Genomic DNA, 22,794 nt, shown 5'->3' with positions numbered 1-22,794 from the left:
TAAATATCTTTCTGGTTTTGTAACTAAAATTAGAACCAGAAATGTGATTTCAAAATGCAAACTGGAGAAAATTTCCCCTTGGTTTATTGTGCCTATGAAGATCTTGGCTTTTCTTTCCCCAGATCTTTAAATCCAGGCCTGGCATAAACCTCTCCTGAGCTCACCTGCTGCCACACTCCAGTTCTCTGTTTTCCAGTGTTTTCGCTCTCCAAAACAAATCCCAGACAAGCCAAGTGCCCCCAGGTCCCCAACCCCAAATTCCTTTACAAATAACACGGACAGCACTGCAGTGCTTAGCCCTGGAAATGGTTATCCCACCGTTTCAGGTGGGCAAACCTGGTTCCAGAGGTATTTGAGGCTCCTACCACTTTCCAAGCTTGTTTTTATTTAACCTTTGGCAGGCTCTACGCCTGGAAGTTTTATCTCCTTCACCACGCAGCAGTTCAGCAAGGCTGGGAAGGAGGGATCCAAACCAAGGTGTTATTAGCAGGTTATTTGGCACTTAATGGGGAGAAGAGATGCGAGATTCTTTTGGCACAGTGGTACTTCTTTTCCCTCCAAAAAAAAAAAAAAAAAAAGGAGGAAAAAGGACTTTAATTGAAGCCTGCAATGTTGTATAAATGGAAGATCTAAGTTTTAATTGAAAAATAATTATAACCACTTAATCATTTTAAATGAGGGCTGTAATTGCAGTCAGTTCATAATAGCCAAATACAGACACTTAGATTCCCGCAATAAAGCAGGGATGGTACAGCTTGATTTGCTAATAGCTCTTCCACTTCTCTCCTCTTTTGTCTCAAAGATTAATTCAGGCAAGGGCTATTAGTGCCGTTAATTGGTTCTGCAATTTAGACCTTGTGCTGGTGAATGAGTGAGTGATGCAGACCCATCAGCCAATAATGTGAACACTTTGTCAATGTGTTGCTCATTGTCCGGCTCCTCAGAATTCCCGCGGCGGCTCCTCCGCCACCCAAGCCCGGCTCCCGGGGGGGATCAGGGCGAGCGGGGCTCCTCGGGGGTGAGGGATTCACTTAGCTTTAGATAGGTCACCCAGATGCCTTTGAAATCATTGCTGCCTTATGAATAAAATAATTAGGCAGCCGAGGCGTCCTCCTTGGCGGGGACAAATCCGATATTCAGGAGGAATCTTGCCCTCTGTGCTGGAAGAAGGAGGTTCAGTGGGTTGTGGGGGGTCCCCTTCCTTGCGGCAGCAGCATGAGTAAAGCCAGTCTAAATCCCTGAAATCCCAGAGAACCACAAAACTCGACTTTTTACAGGTGTTTTGGCCACAGCATCAGTGATGGGCAGAGGGCACAGCCGGTGGGCACAGTTGACAGGCCTGAAGTGCCAGGGCAGGGTTAGGTTGGATCTCAGGCAGCGGTTCTTCCCCCAGAGGGTGGTTGGGCACTGACCAGGCTCCCCAGGGCAGTGGGCACGGCCCCAAGGGTGCCAGAGCTCCAGGAGGGTTTGGATGACCCTCTGGGGCACAGGGGGTGTCTTGGTCCTGTGCAGGGCTGAGGGTTGGACTGGATGATCCGTGTGGGTCCTTCCAACTCAGCCCATTCTGGGACTCTGTTCCTTGGAGCAGCCTGTGGTATCATTCCTTAGGAAGAACACCCGGGGAAGGCTTTGCCCTTGCCATGTCCATGTCGTGGGAGATAACTGAGAAGGTGCTCTCCCATCAAGGGTAAGTTTGGGTGGTCGAAGCAGTTCAGTCCCTGGGTATTTTCACTGTGAGATGCTCTCGGCAGAGAGAACTCTCCTTTTGGTTACAGTCTGGAACTTTTTGCTTGGGAATGATGCTACTCACACACCAGGGCCCTACTCTTCTGCCTGCTGTAAAATGGCAGAGTCCTTGAAACAAATGGATTGATGATTTGGACAAGATCTGTCCCTGTGCAGCACTTCCCACCCCAGAACTGACACGCATGAAACGGAGTCGATGGAACACAAAGTGAATTTCTCCTTTGAGGTAACTTATTGAACACAATCCTTGGCTGCCAGGAGTCTTTTCTGTCTCCAGGTGAGTTGTGACAAACACAGGGAGTGTGTTTGTGCTCTGGCCTGGGGCTCTGTGTTTGGCTCTCTGATACTGGGAACGCTTTCCGTGATTAAGCTCTGTTTGACCGATACCGAGAGCAATGACCAGCCCCAGCACAGGGTGAGGTGTGTCACCAGCACTGGTATCGCTGCGCCCAAAACCAGCCCAGGGAGGGAGAGTGGATTAGGAAAGCACATGAATCACCAACACTGTTCTTTTGGGGAAAATGAGGAGAATGGGGTAACGTTACGTTTGAACCCGAGGACTGTTGGTGACACACATGGAGTTGTCTTTTCCCCAGTCGGTGTTTAATTTTGGGCACTAATTTCATGAGTGATGTGTAACAAACTTCAGTATTAGGCAGAACATTTTCAGAATTGATAATTGAGACTCTGGGATAAATAATCTGAAGTGAGAGTGACGTCTCCCTCATGGATACTCTCTGATGACTGCTCAGAGCTTCAGGAACAGCGTTGCTCTGCCTGGGGTGTGGGAACAGACTGGATGACTTCCCAAGGTCCCTTCCAGCTTGGTTCTCCCAAAAAGATGCAGAGCCAAAATAATCTCTAGGAGCCAATCACAGTGTTCCCACAAAAGGCTGGATCTTCTTCAGAAGGAGCTTCACAGGGAAGTCCTGGAGACACTTCAGACTGAGCATCTGGGAGAGACCCTTGAGCAAGGGTGAGTGTAGCCAGATGACAGTGGCCACCTCTTTGTGCTCCCTGATGACTTTCCACTTCCACCACCTGAATGTCACCCCACTGAACTCCACTTCTTCTGAAGGTCCCTTCTGGAAGCCTCCATGTACCGAGTGTGAGTCTGGCACTGCTGAAACAGGGCTTGTCATCCCCTCCCTCCCACGGGGAGCAGCTCTCCTGCACATCCCCCTTTCCGTACCAGCAGAAAACTGGGCAAGAAAGGAGGTTTTGAGAGATGGAGCAGAAAAGTCATTCTTTTCTTGCCCTGTTTTTTTGTCCATCTAAACAAGTCTCAATTCATATTTGGATGAGGGGTTTAAAGTGAATGAGGATATCCAGCTTCTCCTGTTTGTTTATTGCCCTTGGTGCTCCCCCAGCAAACTGTAGGTTTACCCATTCACTCCTCAGCAGCTGCTGCCTGTCCCATGTGCTCCCAGCCTGCCCTCCCCCCAGCAAGGTCCACCCCAACCCCAGGGCCTGCCCTTTGCTGTGGAACTCCCTCCTTTACACACTGAGCTTGGCTGAAGTGTTTTGGTGGAGCAAACAGAGCAAACAGCCCCAGACAGAGGCACAGTAACAAATCATGGAATCGGCCAGGCTGGAAAAGCCCTCTGAGACCATCGAGTCTGAACCAGCACTGTCAAGGCCACCACTAACCCACGTCCCCAAGTGCCACATCCACAGGGTTTTTAAATCCCTCCAGGGATGGGGACTCCACCACTGCCCTGGGCAGCTGTGCCAGGGCTGGTTCAATCCCTGGATGAGCCATTCACTTAAGAGTTGGACTTTGATGATCCTTGTGGGTCCCTTCCAACTCAGAAAGTTCTGGGATTCAGTAAACCCTTTCCATGAAGAATTTTTCCCTAATATCCACCCTAAACCTCTCCCCTTGGCTCAAAAGCATCATCCTTGCCAGGGAAGGATTAGGCTCTCCGTAATTTTTATCCATTTCATCCAACTTAGGCACCTCTGTGCTTGTTCTCCCGGAGCTCAGAGTTGCTCCTGCAGGATCTCTCCGCTGGCTGTTCCAGAGGGATCTGCTGGTCCCCGTGGGACCTGTGCTGGCTGCACCTCTGCCTGGAGGGAGAAGGTAAACAGAGAGCGAGGTGTTCACGGAACAAACGGCTCTCGGTACCGGGCGAGGGAAAATTATCTCACCAGAAACAGATAAAGGGAAGGGGAGGTTCGTGTGGTGCCAACCAGGCCTCTCCTGACTCCATCCGTGACGTAGGCGCTGCCTCCAGCTAAAAGTGCCCCGTGCCCTGGCTGCCTGCCCCACACCCGGCTCAGGGAGGCTCCTGCTCGCCTGGCACCATGTCCGTCACCATCTGCCAGTCCATGGGCTTCGTGGTGTCTGCCCTGGGCATCGGGGGCATCATTGCATCCACCTGCATGGACCAGTGGAGCACCCAGGACCTGTACAACAACCCGGTGACCGCCGTGTTCAACTACCAGGGCCTGTGGCGCACGTGCGTGCGGGAGAGCTCCGGATTCACGGAATGCCGAGGGTACTTCACCATCCTGGGGCTGCCAGGTAGGGCCCGCTGGCTCACAGGGCAGGGGGTGGGGGGCACCTGCCAGCAGCTCCGTGGGAGTGGCTGTGATGGGTGGTTTTCAGTGCAGAGCGGGAACCCCGAATTCCAGCCAGAAAGGATCTCGGGTGCTCCCCCGGTTTGGGTAACAGGTCCCTTGGAGAGACCTCCACCCAAGCCCCCTCCCGTGGCCAAGCAACTCTGTCCTAACCAGAGTGGGGAGGATCAGCAAAACTCACCCCAGCTGATTCTGGATCGTGTTCCTGAGGTTTGTCCAGAGCTGCTCCATGGGGCAACTCGTCCCCTGCGCCGTGGGGTCGATTCCTCCTGTAGAATTCCAGCTGTGTGGCTTCCCAGCAGAAGCCACTAATATTCTTGTCATTGGAGCAGATCCTTTCCTAAGAGGATATGTCACAGTTTGGCTCACAGTATTTCGGGACGGGCTAACACCACCAGGGTGGATTTCCCCCTAATTCTCCTTTGGTTCCAGTTTTCTTCTTCCACGGGAATCATTCCCGGGCTGGTTGTGCCTGGAGTATCTCGGGGTGCAAACAATTAGGTTACAACAGGATTATCTGGGGGTTTTTCTTGCCTTAATACAGTGAGAAAAAAGGCACTTAGGCTGTTCCACCCATCTGGCCTCTGTGCTTTGACACAGCGAGGATGGAGGGAAGAGCTGCTGTCTGGTGTTGGACGTGCTGCAACATCCCAGAGCAGGTGCCAGGGACGTGTTTTCCTAGAAGGAAACGAGCCTGATCCTGCCTGGACATCCAAAGAAGGGTGTTTGTGCAGGGCTTGTGTTCCATCACAGTCAGCAAAGCTGAGCAGCTTCCCCGAGGGAAAACTCGTGGAGCAAAGGGCAGGACAGGTTGGTAAAACTCGACTCCAGCAACTAATTACTGGTTTAATGGTTGGACTCGATGGTCTTAGAGGACTTTTCCAACCTTTATGGTTCTATAAAGAGATTAAAGTTGCCACATGAAGAATAAATTGAAGTGTAAAAACCCAAATCCTCCCCACACACAGATACACCCACAGCACGCCGCAGAACTGCCTCAATTCTGCTGCTCTAAAAGCTTAAAATGACAAAATAATGTGACTCCGAGGAAGAAGCAATTAAACTTTTCAAGTGTTCAGCTCCGGGAACTGCTTTAATCTTTGAAGAAACCAGACTAGTTGAGATTTGGGGGGTTTTGTTCTTTCCAAATATCTTTGTCACTAAGCTCAGCGTTACAGCAAAAAGAAAAAAAGGGATTTTTTTGGCAATTCCCAAACCTGCAGACTGGTGTCTGTAGGGTGGGTGTTAGTTTTCTAAAATGGAAATTTTTTGGGGGGGGGGGTGGATTTCCTGCAGGAGCAGGATTTTCCTGCTTTGAGACAGGCTGTGGGAGTTCAGTCTGCCCGTGTCCCTGCCCGTGGCAGGGGGCTGGAATTAGATGGTCTTTGAGGTCCTTTCCAACCTGTGATTCCATGAATCTGGGATTCCATGAGTCTGGGATTCCTTACCTCCATTCCACAAGCTCCGTGGATCCCTCCCAGCCATGACAGGAATGAGCATCCTATCCTAAATATCAGGATTTCCAGGGAAACCATCACCTTCTGGAGGAATTCCCAGCTGGGTTTGCCGGCTTTCTGCTGCCACCCATGAAAAAGGGGTTTAAAAGACCCCAAGAAAGAAATTTAAAAGACCCCAAAAAAGAAATGTGAAAGACCCTAAGAAAGAAATTTAAAATAAATCTGAATATAAAGGTAGGTGGGTGCCTGAACGCCCCAACCCTCAGGGCTGTGGGGGATCTCTGGGAATATGAATATTTATGTGCTTTTTGTGACCGGTGTTATCAGCTCTGCCCTACAAAATGAGGTGGAATTTTTTCCTTTCTTTTTAATGAATTCTTCAGAAGTCCCCCCCTCCCTGCTCCCGTTTCCCCCTCCTGTTATAGATTGGCTGACACTTCCCAGTCTCTGGAGGAGCCACAAACCCACTCTCCCCATTGCTGTGTTTTATGGATTGGCTCCGTCTCCCAGATCCATCTGCTCCTAAAGGCGTTTCTTCCCACCCACCACCAGCAAAGGGCAACTTTATCCCAACCAGAGTGGGGGGGAAATGAGGCTAAAAAATCAAATTATTAACTTAAGATATTATTTAAGAGCATCCTCCCCATGTTTATTTTCACCTCGCTCGCCATTAAACCCCCCTCTCTACCCACCCCGTGGTTAATGGTTTGTCAGCATTTCCATTATAAACCCCTATTTATTATTCTGACAATGGCAATTTATATTGGGAACAATAGTGCCAGAGTGAATAAAAATAATAGGACTCTCACAAGCAGCGAGGTGACCTGAGCACATCAAGGAAGTTTTGCTTTCCAAGGGTTTTTTTGCCTCAATCCCTCGCTCCCCTAGCAAAGATTAAACCTGTCTTGCCCATCATCTATCTTCAATTTGGTTGGGAATTTTAATTTCAAATAGATGGAGGAAAAATCAAGATAACAGATGAAAATGAGAAATAACCCGGGTTCTTTGCTGCTCAGCTATAAACAGTCAGTCTCTGGTGGAATATGTCACTTGAGAACTGAACCTGCTTGCTCTGATTTGGCTTTCTCGTGTTGTTTTTTGCTGCTGGTTTGGCGTGGGAGGGTCTGGAGGACACAGACGGAATTAGAACACACAAAAAAGGCACAAATAGCAGTAGCTGAGCTCGGGCAAGGCTGGGAACTTCACCTCATGAGGAAATCAAGAGGCACCTTCTGCTAAAAGGAGCATTTTTCCAGTTGCTTCCAAGTTTGCTAAACTGCAGGAACAAGGGCAGTGATTTTCCTGTTTGCTCTTGGTGTCCTTTTCCCAGCTCAGTGAACCTGCTTCAGCCATTTCTGAGGAGACAATTTATTCCCTTTCGACCCTTCCAGAAGGGCTGAGGCAACAAAGCTCTGGGGGCTTGAAACAGAGGAATATTTTTGCTTTTCCAACAGCAAGCTTTGAAAGCCTGAGAGCAGCCTGTTAAACTTCTCCAGCCAGTAAAAATGTCCATGTTAGAGGGGTCAGAGTGAAACCAACCCCTGGGAATGTAACCATGACTTCTCTGTGACACAGCTGCTCTCAGCTGGCTGGTGAGAGAGGGTGGCAGAGGTGCACAGATCTTCCTTGGGAGAATTCATGTTTAGGAGGTATTAACATTGGCTTCTCTGCATTTCCTTCCTTCTGTATCCATGTTCTGACAAGGTTCTCTTTGAGTTCCTACAACCAGCACACATTTTGTGGCAAAACCCTTGCTTTTGGAGACAGGGCATCCCACCAGCCAAGGAACAGCATCTCTGCTCCCTGGAACTCTTTCATGCCCAAAGTTTGTGAGGATGGGGGCTGTTGATGACCTGTCATAAACCTCCACTGGTGGTGGCCATGGGAAAGTCTCTTCCATGTTCTTTTTGCTGCTTAAAATCCCTTAACCCAGTCGAATTTCGAAATATCTGCAGGTAACTCCTGTAACCTTCTTGAAGCCTTGGGAGACCCAGTTTTGTGCACAGAAGGATTTAGGTGGCCCAAGTGGGCTGGAGACTTGCCATAAACCCACCAAGGGCACCCGTGGGGCTGGGGGGGGGGGTTTGTACTCCCAGCAGGAGCTGAAGGAGGTGCAGGGATGGGGGAAGAGCCAATGGGGGACCCTTGGAGGGGTCTGGGGCACCCCAACCCCCAGTGACACGTGGGGTGGGAAGAGGTGGCAGTGAGCTGGGTGCTTGTGTCACATTCTTACTGCTTTGTGCCTTCACACCATGCAAAGGTGAGAGACAGGTTAAAAGTGTTCTAAAGGATCTGGGATAAGGGCTGGAAGAGGAGCAAGGCAAGGGAAATCCAAGGGGCTGTGGAGATGTGGGGCTGGGATACAGCTCGTAGGCATCTGGGGCACAGCGCAGCTTCATGGGCCACCTCAAAGGACCCTCTGGACCATCTGAACACCAGTGGGGTGGATCTGAGCTGGGATAGGGTCCTTCCATGACCCCCTTTCCCCACTGAGCTCCAGAAGGGCCGTTCAGCCCTTCTTCTGGTGGAGCACACGCTCCTGGAGCCTGCGCTCGTCACAGCAGTGGAGGGCAGGGGGAGAAGGGTGGGTTTGCCTTGGCTGGGTCTGGACAAGCTGGAACGGTGTGAACAACTGGCAGGGTGTGAGTTCTATTTGCAAATTTGAAAGCAAACATGAGCTGTAGGTGATTTTTGTGGGAGAGGCAGCGATAACATTGCGGGGTTGCCATGGGCCCGGAACGGTCTGAGATAACGGAGAGCCGACGCCTGGGCAGATAAAACAAGGGTGAGCTGAGAAAAAGGGGGCAGAGGGGAGTGGGCACAAAGCCCCCTTCCTTCCCCTGGTTTGGGTAAACCACTGGAGATGTCCCAATAGTCACGGGAGCCCTGTTCTTTGCTCCTTGGAGAGGGAGCTTGGCTTTGGCAAGAGCTGTGTCCTCATCGAGCCCCTTCCCAGCGTTTCCACGGGACATGGGAAACCCTCTGGCTCAAGCTTTCAACCAGCAAGCTGGAGAGCAATCCATCCTTCAGCCACTCCTGGCTGTGGACATCTCCCACAGGTGGCTGGAGAGGAGCATCAGGTGGTGCTAAAGATGCTTAGACTTGTCCTACAGCTTTCCTATCACCCAACCACCTCTTGGGGTGTGCTCTGAGCCCACAGCCCAGGTAAAACTCCCAGGTGACCTTCTGTTATCTGGGGAAATGGGATGATGAGTTTTTGCAAAGGGAAACATATTTTTCCCCGAGTGGTTCAGAAACAACTTTTAAAAATAAGCTTAAAATCAGAATTATCTGAGAGGGGCAGAGGAAATGTGCTGGGGAAGGGGTGGGATGGAAACAAGTTCAGGTTTTTTCTCCAGAACTTTGCTTCAACCAGCCACTGAGGAAGGTGTTTGTGGGAGCTTTGACTTCCCACTGTTTCCAAGTGTGATGCTGATTAGAGAGTAAGAAAGAGCAAATGCTGGGATGGCTGGATAACACCTTAGCCAATATTTTTAGGGATGAGCAAACAGAACCCCCCCAACCACAATAACTCTTCCAAGATGACACCACGTGGAGAGCTTGGCGTGGCTGGGTGTTTGTCTGGCTCTTAGCTCAGGGCTGCAGCACGAGCATCATCACCAAAATTGCTTCTTCAGCTCCATTTTTGAGGGAGCAAACATGAGGCTTCAGTGGGGGATTCACAACCCTGAGCTGGTTTATCTTCTTTGGAGACATGATTCAATCTGGCCCTCAAAATCCAAGCCAGGCTCATCCACCCGGGCTTTCCTGGAGACTGTTGGTGATATTTTTGGGTTGCTCTGGGGTTTAGGTGTCCCTGAGTAAGAGGGTGGAGGAGAAGCAGCATCTCACATCAACAGGGGGAGATTCTGTCCCCAAGGAAAGGTGTGTGAGGTGACAGATTGAGTGGCAGACCCTGGCTCAGGGCACATCCAGGAGATGTCCCTCTTTCCAAGAGGTGTCCTGGGGGAGCGACGGAGCTTGGGATGAGAAATGGTGGAGGAGGAGAAGAAAAGGTGGGCTTGAAGAGCTGCTCCAGCTGCTTCCAGCTGAAACCAGCAGGAAGGGTTTGAGGAAGGAGTGGTGGCTCTGAAAAAAAATACGTTTGCCCTTTTAATTCTCCTCCTGTCCTTTGCTTTTTCCTCCCCAGGGGTTAGTTGGAGCTGTCACCAGTCTCTGGGATCATTTCTCTGGGCAATGTTGCACACTCAGGATGCAGGGTGGCCCCACCCTTGGGATAGGGCGAGGAACAGCTGTTCCTCTGACCTGGTTTGAAGAGGTTCAGCCTGGAAAAAGGGATGTGGTCTCTTACCACCAGACAGCAAGAAGAAAGCAGGCGAGTCCTGGGGCTTGGGAAGGAGCAGAGTCATCCTGGAGAGCTGCTGAGCAGCATCAGGGGTTGGGTACAACCAGCTCTTCTGGGCTGGGACACAGTTCTGGCTGGGGGACCACAAAGGATGAGGTGGAGAACCGGCCACTTGCTGGTTTGAACCCTTTCTGTCCTCCTGGCTTCCAGGTCCTCCCAGCTTCCAGGTCCTCCCCATCCCTAGTTGTCCCCCCAGCTTCTAGGTCCTCTCCAGCCTTGGTTTATCACAAAGATGAGCAATGTTCTCATCCAAGGTGAGCAATGTTAGCCCATGCCCTCTCCCTCACAGAGGATAAGCAGTTCCTGCCCCCTCTGGTTCTCAAGGGCTCCCTTCTATGAGTTTTGCTCCCCTTATTAGTTTTGCTGGCAACTTGGCACATAAACTTGCCAAAGTCAGTGAAAATTAGGAAATTTGAATAAAACTGCTGGAAGCAAAGACATCTCGCGCCTGGGCCGGTGGTGGCCGTGACTTGTGGCCACCAGCCATGGAATGGTGCTCTGGCTGCCCCAGCAGAGCCCAGCACATCTCTGTGTGCTGCCCACCAGCTTCCACAGCCCCACGAGCCAAAGGGGGGTCCTGGGAGGGAGTTCTCCAGGAGGCAGAAGCAAAATCCAAGGGGTAGTAACCCCGTTGTAACTCCTCCATGCACAGAAACAGCCTCTCCTCTCTTCCTCGTGGCTCCCACACGTGCTGATGGTGCCTGTGGCAGGGAGGGGGACCAGGACTGCTTAAAGTGGGAATTTGTTTCTAGGTCAGAGCTGAAGGCAATCAGTGGAGAGGAGTATGAGATGGGGAGGGATGAGTGTGAAGTCTGGAAGGTCCTTGGAGCTCACTGTGCTCTGCTGGCAGTGGCACGGTGGGTTTATATGGCTCCTCTAAACCCAGCACTTCTCCCCCGTGCAGAGGAAATGAATTTCCTGGTTTTTATATCCCCACCCCTTTTCCAGGACCATCCTTCCAGTCAATGCAGACAAGCACCACAAAAAGGCCATTTCCCAATGGTCCCTGTGCTCTCCTTCCTCCCCCGAGGGTTTCAGTGGGGCCACGTGTTGGCTGCTGGGATGTGGGCGGGTGGAGAGCTGGGCTGGAGGAGCTTTGCTGGGCTCTTGGTGCCTTGGGTTGTGCCATGATCAGCATCCCACACAACCTCAGCGATGCTCCAGGGGCCTGCAGGGAGCAGCCACGTCCTTGGGCTGGGCTGGTGGCCCTACACCCTCTCCCAGAGCCACCACTGGTGTCCCTGGTTGTTGTTGTTGGTGTCCCCGGTTGTCATCGTGCCTCTTGTGGGGACACCTCCGCGGGTGCTGGGGTATCGAGATCCCCCGTATTGGGCTGGTGGCATAAGCAGAGGGTGGCCTGGGCTGAATTCCCCTGGGAACACGGTCCTTCCCTGTGCCAGGAAGGCAGGAGGAGCCCGAGGGGCAGCGCAGGGTTTCGGTTTGGGGCCGGCACAGGCCCCAAGTGGGTTACTCAACACTCGGCAGAGCGTGGCTGCTCCAAGGGGGAAGGACAAGCACTCTGAAGGACAAAAGCTCATATCTGCAGCCCTGCCAGCACAAACCTCCCCAGCCAGAGTGAAACTGGACTATCTTGCAAAAACACTTTGAGCAAACAGCGCTCCACGGAAAGCATCTGATAAGAACGGCCGCGTTCCCGTGGCTCGGGGAGAGGACCCGGCTGCTCCCATTAGTGCTGCTGCTCCCCCGGGCATCTCGCTGCTCTCCCGGGGACACACCATGTCCACCACCCTGTGCCAGGTCATGGGCTTCCTGGTGGCCTCGCTGGGCGTCGCGGGGACCATCGTGGCCACGGCCACGGACACGTGGAGCACCCAGGACCTGTACGACAACCCCGTCACCGCCGTCTTCCAGTACCAGGGGCTGTGGAGGAGCTGCGTGAGGCAGAGCTCCGGCTTCACCGAGTGCCGGCCCTACTTCACCATCCTCGGCCTGCCAGGTAGGGCTGAACATGCTCCAGGTTTGACCCGGGAGCTCCTCCTGTAGCTCTGCGCCGTTCTCATCCAGAAATGAAGCAGTAGGAGCTTCCCGAAGGAGTTATTCCTTTGGGAGGAATAATGTTTCCAGGCTACTCAGCGTAAAAATGTGTGTGTTTATTTATTGCCAAAATACCTTTACTCAGTGGAAGTTACACCTTGGAGAAACTTGGAGCAACCCGGGGGTGATTTCTGGCTGAGCATCACAGGTACAGGCATAAATCAGCCCAGCTCCGGTGGTGTGAGGGAAGAGAGGGTGTTTAAACCCCCAGGGATTGTCCCTTTGCATGGGAACTCCAGGCAAACAGCTGCGTGGAACTGTGTGTTGGCAGAGAATAATGAAAAGGACTGGTTTTTCCAAAGGGAAAACTGGAATTGGAGAAATCCACCTGAGAGCAGGAAGGGTGAGGAGCAGGGGAAGGCGGGTTGGGTCACTCCACATTACCTGGGCAGGGTTGGTGCTGCAGAATCGATTGCAGGGGGGTGTTATTTTCCTGTTTGCTTGCCAATTTTACCAAAAGAGCTGTTTTTGCCCTCCCACTGCAAGGGAGGGTATTCCAGTGCTCCTGGCCCATGGGAGAGGGGCAGCCAGCCTGGGAGCTCTGGTGCCAGCCAGCAGGAAACGTGCCCTGGGAGTGTCTGTGGTGCCCAACTGCAAACAGGTCCCAGCAATGACTGCTGCCCACAGGCCTTCTGACTGGATGTGGGCTCCAGCCCTGTATCCTCAGGGATGCCAACCTGGCTTCCCTCTGGGAAGCTTTGCCGAGGACCAGGGTTTGCTTTCTGAGGAAAGCCCGAGGGCTGAGATGGGGTAAATGTGTCTCTGGTTTTCTTCAGGATTGCTCAGGCCACTTCTCTTCCATTTAGAGGAGCAAACCTGATATTTAGAGTCCCTTTTCCTATGGCACCATTTGTTTTAAGGAATAACAAATATATTTATCAAACTATATATATCTAAATGTTGTCACTATATATATCTTTAGAATGCTGTGTGGAGGTGATTGGTTTTCAAAGAGCAGTGAGACAATGGCAACCATCCTTTTGGTGTCAATTTATCTTAATCCAGATTTTACATTTTAAATTATTTTTAGGTAATATGGCAAATATGCAAAGCAATATCACAAGCAATTTCTGTTGTGTCTTAGAGATATTCTATCAGTTTGGATCTTTATGTGTCCATTTAATTGATGAATACCTTAAAACATAAGCAAAGAATGCCCCTGTTTGAATTGGGTTAACTTAAAAACCGTATTTTTTTCCCTAAACTTTCTATATCCCATCAATCATTTGTCATAAAGTCAGATTTCCATTTTTTTTTCCAAATTTTGTATCAGCAACAGAAACGCAGGTGATTTTTACCTTAAATCACTTAAAGTTGTTTTACCTCCTCACCTCTCACTACTCTGGGGAGAAAGAGGACTCTCCGGTTTCCCTTGCATCTGGAAAACACAGGGATGCAAACTGTACTTTCAGATCACTGGCATTTATTTTGGTGAAGAAACTTGAATTTTTGCTGTTCCCTGGTTGTGGGACACCACCCCTTTGTACAGAAATCAGGTGTGCAGATATGGAGCCAAGTTCTCTCCCCTCATGCAAAAGGTTTATCCCAAACCCCGGTGGTTTCTGTGCTTGCCCTAAACTCCAGGGCTCTTTGCTCCTCAGGCCGTTTTTTTTCCTTACTCTTCTATTTTGTTTGTCTAAACCCTTCCACTCCCTGCTGTGGGAGGTCATTCACCTCTGTTCAGAGGACTTTTGGTAGAAATGCACTTGAAGCCTCAGTGCTCATTTTCCAAAGGGCTTCCAGTCCCAGGAGCCAAGTGAAGAGGCCTTCATGGCATGGGAGAACTTTCTCCTCCTTCCCATCCCTTTGTGGAGATGGTGCCTAAGTCACTCTCATGGAGACAGGAATGGCTATTTGGCATTTTTTCCTCTGTGTTCCACTCCCTCCCCTTCCCAACAGCTCCTTTTCTATGGAGATTCACCAACTTGGACTTCAGTGCTCCAGCAAAAGTGCAACATCCTCGGCTGCTTGGCCTCTTGTGTCATTCCATGGACACACCAGGAACACATCTCCTGGGGACCAACAAGCTCTCTGTCAGATCTTGGCTTAGGGTCCCTTCTTGATGGGTTGCAAACACCTCATGATAACACCAAGGAACCATAAGGTCTGTAGGAAACACCCAGGAATGAAGGACCGTGTTAGGGACGAGGAGCTCCTTCAGGATCCCCGGTGTCTGCTGCTGGATTATCAGCCTCTCCTGCCTGCCCTGAAACAAAGGCACTTGCAAAGGAACTTCGGTGGTTGTAAAGACAAATGAGATGGAGCTTTTCTTCTCTTTGCAGCTTTGTGCTTCCCATCAGGTGCTGCGGAACAACCTTTGAGGGCTGATAAGGCGTATCCGCAGCTCCTTGTTCTCCGCTGGAGAACAGCTAATGAGCTCGCACCTGGGGGCTGATGAATGGCAGATTGAAAATCCCCGGCTCGTTAGCACTTGTTATCGGCTGATAAGGGCAAATTGAGTCATAAGAGGCAGCCCCGGTGGGACTGCCGGTGGGAGAGGGTGGTGTGTTCCTAGTTTGTGGGTGGCAGGGTGCCTGTTTCTGTGAGTCTGTGGTGCCAGCGCTGCTGCTCGGGGTGCTGGTGCCTCACAGCACGCCAGCACCCACCCCTGCCCTCCTGCCCACCCTGTGTGAAGCCAGCAGAGTCTGCTCCGTGCTCCCTGGGCATCCCAAGGGGTGACAGCCAGGCCGAGGGAAGTCCCTGGGGCTGCAGAACACTCTCCTTGCCCTTCTCACCCCACCATGAGCCCAGTCACCTTCCCTGGAGAGGGACAGTCACGCCTGGGGAGCATCAGAGCCAAGCCCAGGGCTGGGAGAGCTCGTGAGAGGGCAAGAGAAGGCTGCAAAGTGTCCCAGCCAAGTCCCACCAGCCCTTGAAATGCTTTCGGCCCCCCCTCCCAGCGCCGCCGCCTCCCTGTCTGTGCCCAGGAGAGCAGAAGGAGAAGTGTCTGGGGCCAGCTCTGGATTGCAGGAAAGATGGGATATGTGCCACCTTATTAGAGAATCACCTTGGTATTCACATCCCCTTTCCCCCTCCACTTCTCTGTTTTTAAAGGTGCAAGTTTCTCTTTGATCTCCCCTTTATTTTTCTAGGGAGTCTTGAGGGGTTTTGTTGCCTTCAGCCCTCAGCTCCCTCAGGAATGACCCACCAGCATCCCAGCCTGCCTCCAAACAAGCATTCCCACCTCATGGCAGGCTGCTGGACAAACTCAGGCTGGGGGCATTTGTGTGCTTTATTAATGAACATGGACAGTTTTATACAGGACTGTTACAAATCACCATGGAAGGGATGTGGGGAGGGAGGTCGTGGCCAAAGTTTTGCTGGTGTGTAATGTTTGTCAAGATGATTTTCCTCTTCTCCTGTGCCATGTGCTTTCCTTTGGATCAGGAACATCCAGAACTGCGTTTGGAGCCATGCAGTAGCTGGAAGTATCATGGAGAGCTGGGTGGAGCTGTCTGCTTTCGTTGCTGCTCAGGGATTAAAAATAAGAGTGTTTTCTTAGGCAATTTAGTAATGAAACAATTCGTGCTTCTCCCAGCTCCCCACTAACTCTTCTCCATGAATTTCAGCTGAATGAACCATGACTGATGAACAGTCATAAAACATCCTGTCTAAGCCATCAAACTCCTTGGGAAGCTGGGGCAGAGAGCCCGTTCCAGAGATAACACTCCAGTGTAAACCCAGCGCCCGTTTGCCGAGGTTTTCTTCCTTAATACTTATCTTTTCAGACAGAACCAGCCTTTAAAACGCTCCCAGGCTCTGGCAAGTCTCTTGTCAGTCACTGCTTGTGTCTCCCTCTGTCCCACAGCCATGTTCCAGGCCGTGAGGGCACTCATGATCGTGGGCATCGTCCTGGGCATCCTCGGCCTCCTCGTCTGCATCTTTGCCCTCAAGTGCATCCGCATCGGGACCATGGAGGACTCTGCAAAAGCCAACATGACTCTGACCTCTGGCATCATGTTCATTGTTGCTGGTAAGTGGGTGGTGTCCCGTTTTCCCTGTGCCTGGAATTGAGGGTGGCCAGCTCTCCACACAGCTGCTCTGGAGCCACCCAAAGCGTTGGTGCTCTCACGGAGTTATTGGCATCTGTCCTCCAGCTCGGCCTCCTGGGGTCAAGTGGTTTCTACCTCTGCTTAGTAAAAAAAACACCCAGAAACCAGAAGTTTGCATGGACAGAACAAGGAAGACTTGGAAAAAAAGCTCACAAAGGAAAACATCTCTCTTAATTTGTTATTGTCATGTACTATTTTATCGTTTATTTATGTATCATATTTTTTATGAGTTTCAGGCTTTATACATAATAATTTTAGGAATAATTTTAGGGGTTTCATAGCTCAGCTTATAATTTTAAATACCTTGGGTTATCAGGAGGGCAGCAAGAATGCCCAGTGTTGCCCAACTACCTCATTTTAAATGCTTAACACATCACTTAGAGCTTTTCCTACTTTCTTTTTTTCTGAGATAGTAATCAAATCAAATCAAATCCATATCCTAATGATTGGAAGGAGAATGCCCCTATCTAAAACCCTTAAAATCCCAACACTTGACTTTTGCTGGGACATGAGACATACAACTCAAGTTAAAGGTATTTCATAATTGCAAGTTGGAAAGAGGAACAACATTCTGCAAAACAGCTTTAATTTTGCACGTTAAAACTGTCACTTCAGAATCACAGAATGGTTTGGATCAGAAGGGACCTTAAAGACCATCTCATTCCAAACCCTTGCCATGGGCAGGGACACCTTCCAGTGGAGCAGGCTGGTTGGTTTTACTCCTTTGAGTCAGTGGGTTGAGAATTTGGGCAATTAGAAAATCCCACTCGTGTGTTCCTGAAGATGTGACCGGCTCCTGGGATGGGAGATCCCTTGGTTGCCTTCACCCATTTCCAAACAAGGTCCCCAGGCTCAGCTGGTGAGGAGCTGGGCCCCCACATGCCTGGTGGAGCTGGCCCTTGGTCAGATCTCTGCGAGCTGGAGGTTGTTTCTTCCCCAAACAAGGGGGAGAAGTGTTAAAGGTTTGCTCAGACCTCCCCAGTGCTGTGAAGAATTGTTTTGGGAAAGACCCAGAGGTCTTGGTGGATGTAGGAATGATAAATAGGACTTTGGATGCCCAGGAGATCTGGAGTCCATATATCTGGGCCAAAAATCCTCACATGACACTTAGTTTTGTTTTGTTCCTCCTTCCACAGTGTCCCAGGCCAGGCTGGACGGGGCTTGGAACAACCTGGTCCAGTGAAAGGTGTCCCTGCCCATGGCAAGGGGTGGAATGAGAGGAGCTTTAAGGTCCCTTCCAATCTAAACCATCCTGGGATTCCATGTTTAAGTGTCCTGTGAATCCCTCTGCTAAGGAAAACAGGGGATTGGCATCCCTGCCAGGCTCCTCAGGGCTGGGCATCACCCTGAGCCCTTGTGCACACGGATGGAAGAAGGTCCCACCTCTTGAGGCTGGGCTGCCAGACCTGGCAATGAGCAGGTTGTGAACCAAATGTATCTCCTCTTCCACGGGGCAGAGAACCTGTTTTCCACTCAAAAAAATAATTCCTGGCAGGGAACCTTTTGTCCACGTTTGTCACTGTAAAACAAACCTTTAACATTGGATATTTTCAGCTGCTGAAATGTTTGTTAAACTCATTTTCTGTGAGAAAACACATCGGGAGGAAGATTCCTGCTGGGATGATTTGGGATTGTGGGGGGTGACACTGCATTCCTGCTGTCGGAATTGTAAATGCAAGGAAATCCTGGCAGAAAAGTGTAATGTGTTGCGTTGCTGAAGGACACAGAGCAGTGTCTCACCCAGCTTTCCAGAGCTGGAAGGTGCTTCCCCAAGGCCACAGGTGACTTTTGAACCGTGTGGGTCTCAGTGTGTCCCTCTCTCCTGTCCAGGCCTGTGTGCCATCACCGGCGTGTCCGTGTTTGCCAACATGCTGGTCACAAACTTCTGGATGTCCACCACCAACATGTACCAGGGGATGCAGAACGTCCAGAACAGGTGGGTGGTCAGCTGGCTCAGGGGGCTTTGTGGTGGGGGATCTCCCTCAGGGCTACAGCCAGAGGAAAGGGCCATCTGGGAGGACGTTGGGATGGTCACAGGACTGGGAAGATTCAGCCCCTTGGGAGATAAAGTCTCTTACCTGCCCTGGAGATGTTGGCTGGGATGTCTCTGCTCCTGCGGCTCAAGGAGGAGGTGGGGAGCCCATTGAGGGACTTCTGGGCACTCCTGAGGGGCTGGGGGAGGATGACAAGGCTCGGTGTGTTCTGGGGGAGCAGCCTGGCCCCTGCCCAGCCCTGAGCAGTCTCTGTCCCACAGGTACACCTTCGGCTCAGCCCTCTTCGTGGGGTGGGTGGCCGGCGGCCTGGCCCTCGTGGGGGGCATCATGATGTGCCTGGCTTGCAGAGGGCTCATTCCAGAGGAATCCCGGTAAGCTGAGCTGTGGGACACGTGGGAAGGTGCTGCCTGAAACCCTGGCTGTTGGGGTAGCACCCAACCAGCCCAGGACGTGTCTGTGAGATCCCCATCACAACAGTTACTGTGATGGTGGAATCACAGAATCATTTAGGTTGGAAAAGACCATCCAGTCCCACCATTAACCCAGCACTACATCAACTCCACCAATACATGTTTATTTATTTGCCCTTTTTGGGTCAAAAGAGACCATTTGCCTGTGTGACTTGCAAACAAATAGAGCAGGAGAGAGACCTTAAAATCTAAAATTTGCAATGTGCTGGTGAAGTCAGGCCCATTAATTGCAGCTTCATTTGCAAGGTGCACAGCAGATCATTAGAAGGTGGGGATTGCATCAGGTGACCCCTATGATTTATGCAGAATCATGGAGTGGTTTGGGTTGAAAGGAACCTTAAAGACCATCTAATTCCAACCCCCTGCCGTGTGGGACACCTCCCACCAGACCAGGTTGCTCCAAACCCCATCCAACCCAGCCTGGAACACTTCCAGGGATGGGGCAGCCACATCAGGGAGAACTTTGTACGCCTACACAGCTGGTTCTTGTACTTGGGTCTTCACTCAACCAAGGAATTACTGATGAGAAGGCAATCATAAGTTCATGAAAAAACAGGAAAGGGACTTGCAGTCTGTCCATGAGTGGATGGTTTTGAGCTCACTGAGTGTCTCCAAGTGATGATGAAGCTGCCTAAAATCCAGCAGCAAACAGGCACAGAGGGTGCCAGGTTGGGTGGTCCCGGACCCCCCCAGTGCCTGATGGAACCTCTTCTGTCTCTTCCAGGTACAAAGCCGTGTCCTACAACGCGTCAGGACCGAACATCTCCTACAGAACGGGGCCCTACAAGGGCTATGAGCCCGACCCAAAGACCAGGAAGGGCCCAGGGTATGAAGAAGCTCCTCGGAGTGAGGAGGGAAGACGCTCCTACCCTTCCAAATATGACTATGTCTAGCAGACCTTCTGGGCTCAGATTGTGCTCTCTCGTGTATTTGTAACTTCAGAAGCAAAAAGTGCAGCAACCAAAGCAGTCTGTGAACAGGATTGTGTTTTCTGTCGTGTTTTCTACTCTGAGGTTGCATCCTGGACATCAGTTTTATTGGACTGCCTGCCACGAGGAGGTCTGTAACAAAACACTGCCTTTTGGTGCTCTCAGAGTAGAACATTTTGCTCCTGTTTTATGTGTAAACTGATATCCAGGAGCGGTGCCTTGTGCCCTTTCCCAGTTATTCCAATAGTGAAAATTTCCCCTTTAATAATAGCTGTGTATCTGAAGTAAATTCAGCCGTGTCCCTTTGGATGTGCCCAATGCAAACAGACCCCACAGTCATGGAATTCTCCTCCCTGGTGACTGTTCCTGCTCAGTCACACCTTTGCTTTGCTGGTTGTACTGATCTGCTGGGAGATTTAATCTGATTTATGTTCCTTAGACATTTGCTGTAACCCGTGATACCAAAGTGTATTTATTTCTTCTGATCTCTCCAGGGAATATGAATAATCCATTGTTATTCCTACAACAGATCTTTGCTGTAACAGCTCCAAACCTCTGTGTGTGACCAGTGTTCCTGCAGATGTCATCTTTAATGAGGCCAGGAGAGTTTCTCATTTAGAATTAATTACAGTTACATTTGGAGCAGAAATCCCAGGGAGCATTAGATATTTAACTCCACACCAACACCAGGACTTGCTTGTGTTAATTCTTCCCCCAGTGATGTGAAGATTAACTCCTTGGTGGGATGTTGCCTCCTCCAGCCAAGCCATCAGAGAGGGAGTTGATTTGAAGGGGTCAGAGGAAGGGATGTGAGAGCTGAGGTGGGAGGGCAGAGCTCTGTGCTGTCACCTGGCTCCAGAGCACATCCTAACAAAGCTCTGCAAAGTGCCCGTGAGCAGAGCGAAGGGATGAGTTGGGGAGAAAAAAGGGCTCCAAACCCTCCCAAGTGGCCACTTTGTTGGGCACCTGCAGGAGGTTTTGGCACCACTTGTCATGGTTCTCTGCAGGAGTTCACTGGCACAGTGGTTTTGGTGAAATGCTGGTGTTGGTTTGATGTTCTGGAGGGTTCAGAGTGGAGCTGAACGTCCCTCCAGAGCTGGGCCTTTGGCGGGTGAAGCTGCCACCAGGCTGGTGGCATCTCTGGTGGCTGGCAGGGATAGAGGGGGCAGGCTGTGCTCCCAGTGGGCACAGTCTGGGTCCACCACCTCCATGTCCATCCCTGCTCCAGGACCATCCCCTGTCCCCAACTCCCCACAGCCACCATCCCAGAGGCAAATCCCAGCAAGGTCCAGGAGGGGGGAAGCTGCTGCCCCTGGGGAAGGGCAGCAGGAGGAGGAGGAGGGAACACCTGGGAGCTCATGGCTGGAGAGAGGTGGGAAGAGCTTCCATCCAACTCTTGGATGAAGACCTCCTGGTCCCTCTCAGGCTGGACATTGGCCCCTCCTGCCACCTGGGATAAATCCCTGCTGGATGTCAGGGCTCACCCTCCCTTTCCTACTACTGATGGGCTTGTTTGAAGGAGAACAATTCAGTTTTGCAGAGGTAAATCCTATTCCATCTTAAAAACCTTGACACTCTTTTCCATGGTTTTATCTCCACTCTCAGTATAAACTTAGATTTTTCTGCTTTTTTTTATTTTTTGCATGCTGGATTTATTTTTTGGCTTGTTTGTTTTGTTGGTTGTTGTTTGTTTTTTTTTTTTTTACGTGAATATTAAAAAAGAAAAATCTTAAAGACCAAAATCACTGTTTCCAGCTGTTTCCATTTGTTCTGTCCGTGTCATGACCAACATCTCCAACCTTCCTGCTCAGCTGAACTCCCCTCAGCTTTGGGTCCTGCAGGTTCTTTCTTGGGAGGAGGATGGACAAATACCGGGAATTGAGGATAAAAATAAAAGATTAGGGTGTGTTTTTTTCCTGTTAGTCACATGCTGAGACAAAATCCCAGAAAATCAGGTGGAGAAGCATCAGGGGACCCCAAGTCAGCGAGGTGCTGAAGTCAGAGCTCCTTTGCTGGGAGCTCTCTGAGGAGCAGAGCTCAGTTTCAAGGCAGAGATTAAACACTTCTAAATACTTCATTGTTCTTAGGAGGGGGAAAAAAATTGCCGGTATGTTCTCAGCTCCACTGGAAAGGGGCTGAAAAGCAGGGGAATGTTTAATTTAGATAGGAAACACACAAGTAGTGGCGAGCTGAAGGTACACAGGGGGATGGAAACGGCGGGAAAACCCCCAGGAAAAATTGAAAAGCAGGTTGAGGGCTGTGTTAGAACTAAAAGCATCCCAAGGAAGCAGCTCGGAGAGTTACATTTTATTTTTATGCAGCACAAATTCTCCAACAAATTCCCTGAGCTGGTTCTCCCTGGGCTACACTCGGATGTGTGTAGATGACAAGAGTGTGGGCAGGAGCTGAGGCAGACCTGGATCCAGGAATTCCTGCCCTTGGAAGGTTTCTAATCTTCCAGCATCACTTTTCGTTTCCCTCGGCCCCAAAACTCGCGGGATGGAATATTTCAATGCAGGGAATGTCACTGGAAAAAAAAAAAAAAACATTCCAAAGGGGAGAATCCTTTCTGGCTGAGCCCGTCTGTGGTGTGACCACTCCTGCTGTGACACTGTCCCATGGCTGTGGTGTGACCAGTCCTGCTGTGACACTGCTGTGACACTGCTCCTGTGTCCATGGTGTGACCACTCCTGCTGTGACACTGTCCCATGGCTGTGGTGTGGCCACTCCTGCTGGGACACTGCTCCTGTGTCCATGGTGTGACCACTCCTGCTGTGAAACTGTCCCATGGCTGTGGCTGGAAAGGGCCTCATCTCCTGTGGTGCCTCGGGGAGTGTGAGGATCCTGTGCTGGGAGAAGCTGCACCCCCAGCCCTGGAGCTGCTCCTCCTGCCCAGGGAGAACTTGGGGCTTGGGCTCTGACTTGTTGGAGAGAGTCCAGAGGAGGCCCCAAGATGGTCAGAGGGATGGGGCAGCTCTGCTGGGAGGAAAGGCTGGAGAGTTGGGATTGTTCAGCCTGGAGAGGAGAAGCTTTGGGGTGACCTGATTGTGGCCTTGCAGGGCCTGAAGGAGCTACAGGAAAGACTGAGAAAAGACTATTTCCAAGGGCCTGGAGTGAGGGGACAAGGGGGAATGGCTTCCCA

At 51.0% G+C, this 22,794-nt stretch overlaps 1 protein-coding gene across 1 annotated transcript; it reads left to right on the top strand.

The window, feature by feature from the left end:
- Positions 1-4,053: 4,053 nt before the first annotated feature.
- Positions 4,054-19,829, top strand: CLDN18 (claudin 18). The gene is made up of 5 exons (XM_017839515.1): positions 4,054-4,273; positions 16,016-16,180; positions 18,090-18,195; positions 18,514-18,624; positions 19,448-19,829. The coding sequence occupies exons 1-5, from the start codon at positions 4,054-4,056 to the stop codon at positions 19,614-19,616; spliced, it is 771 nt and encodes a 256-aa protein (XP_017695004.1). The 3' UTR covers positions 19,617-19,829.
- The last annotated feature ends 2,965 nt before the right edge of the window (positions 19,830-22,794 follow it).

This window comes from Lepidothrix coronata, unplaced genomic scaffold, assembly GCF_001604755.1.
Source record: "Lepidothrix coronata isolate B3197 unplaced genomic scaffold, Lepidothrix_coronata-1.0 Scaffold429, whole genome shotgun sequence".
Taxonomy (NCBI): Eukaryota; Metazoa; Chordata; class Aves; order Passeriformes; family Pipridae; genus Lepidothrix; species Lepidothrix coronata.
The sequence above is the reverse complement of the archived record's forward strand: the minus strand, read 5'-3'. Positions and strand labels throughout refer to the sequence as shown.

Coding starts and splice junctions, on each gene's coding strand:
- CLDN18 (XM_017839515.1), top strand. CDS start 4,054: ATGTCCGTCACCATCTGCCAGTCCATGGGCTTCGTGGTGTCTGCCCTG. Junction 18,196..18,513: donor ATGCAGAACGTCCAGAACAG/GTGGGTGGTCAG, acceptor TCTGTCCCACAG/GTACACCTTCGGCTCAGCCC. Junction 18,625..19,447: donor CTCATTCCAGAGGAATCCCG/GTAAGCTGAGCT, acceptor TGTCTCTTCCAG/GTACAAAGCCGTGTCCTACA.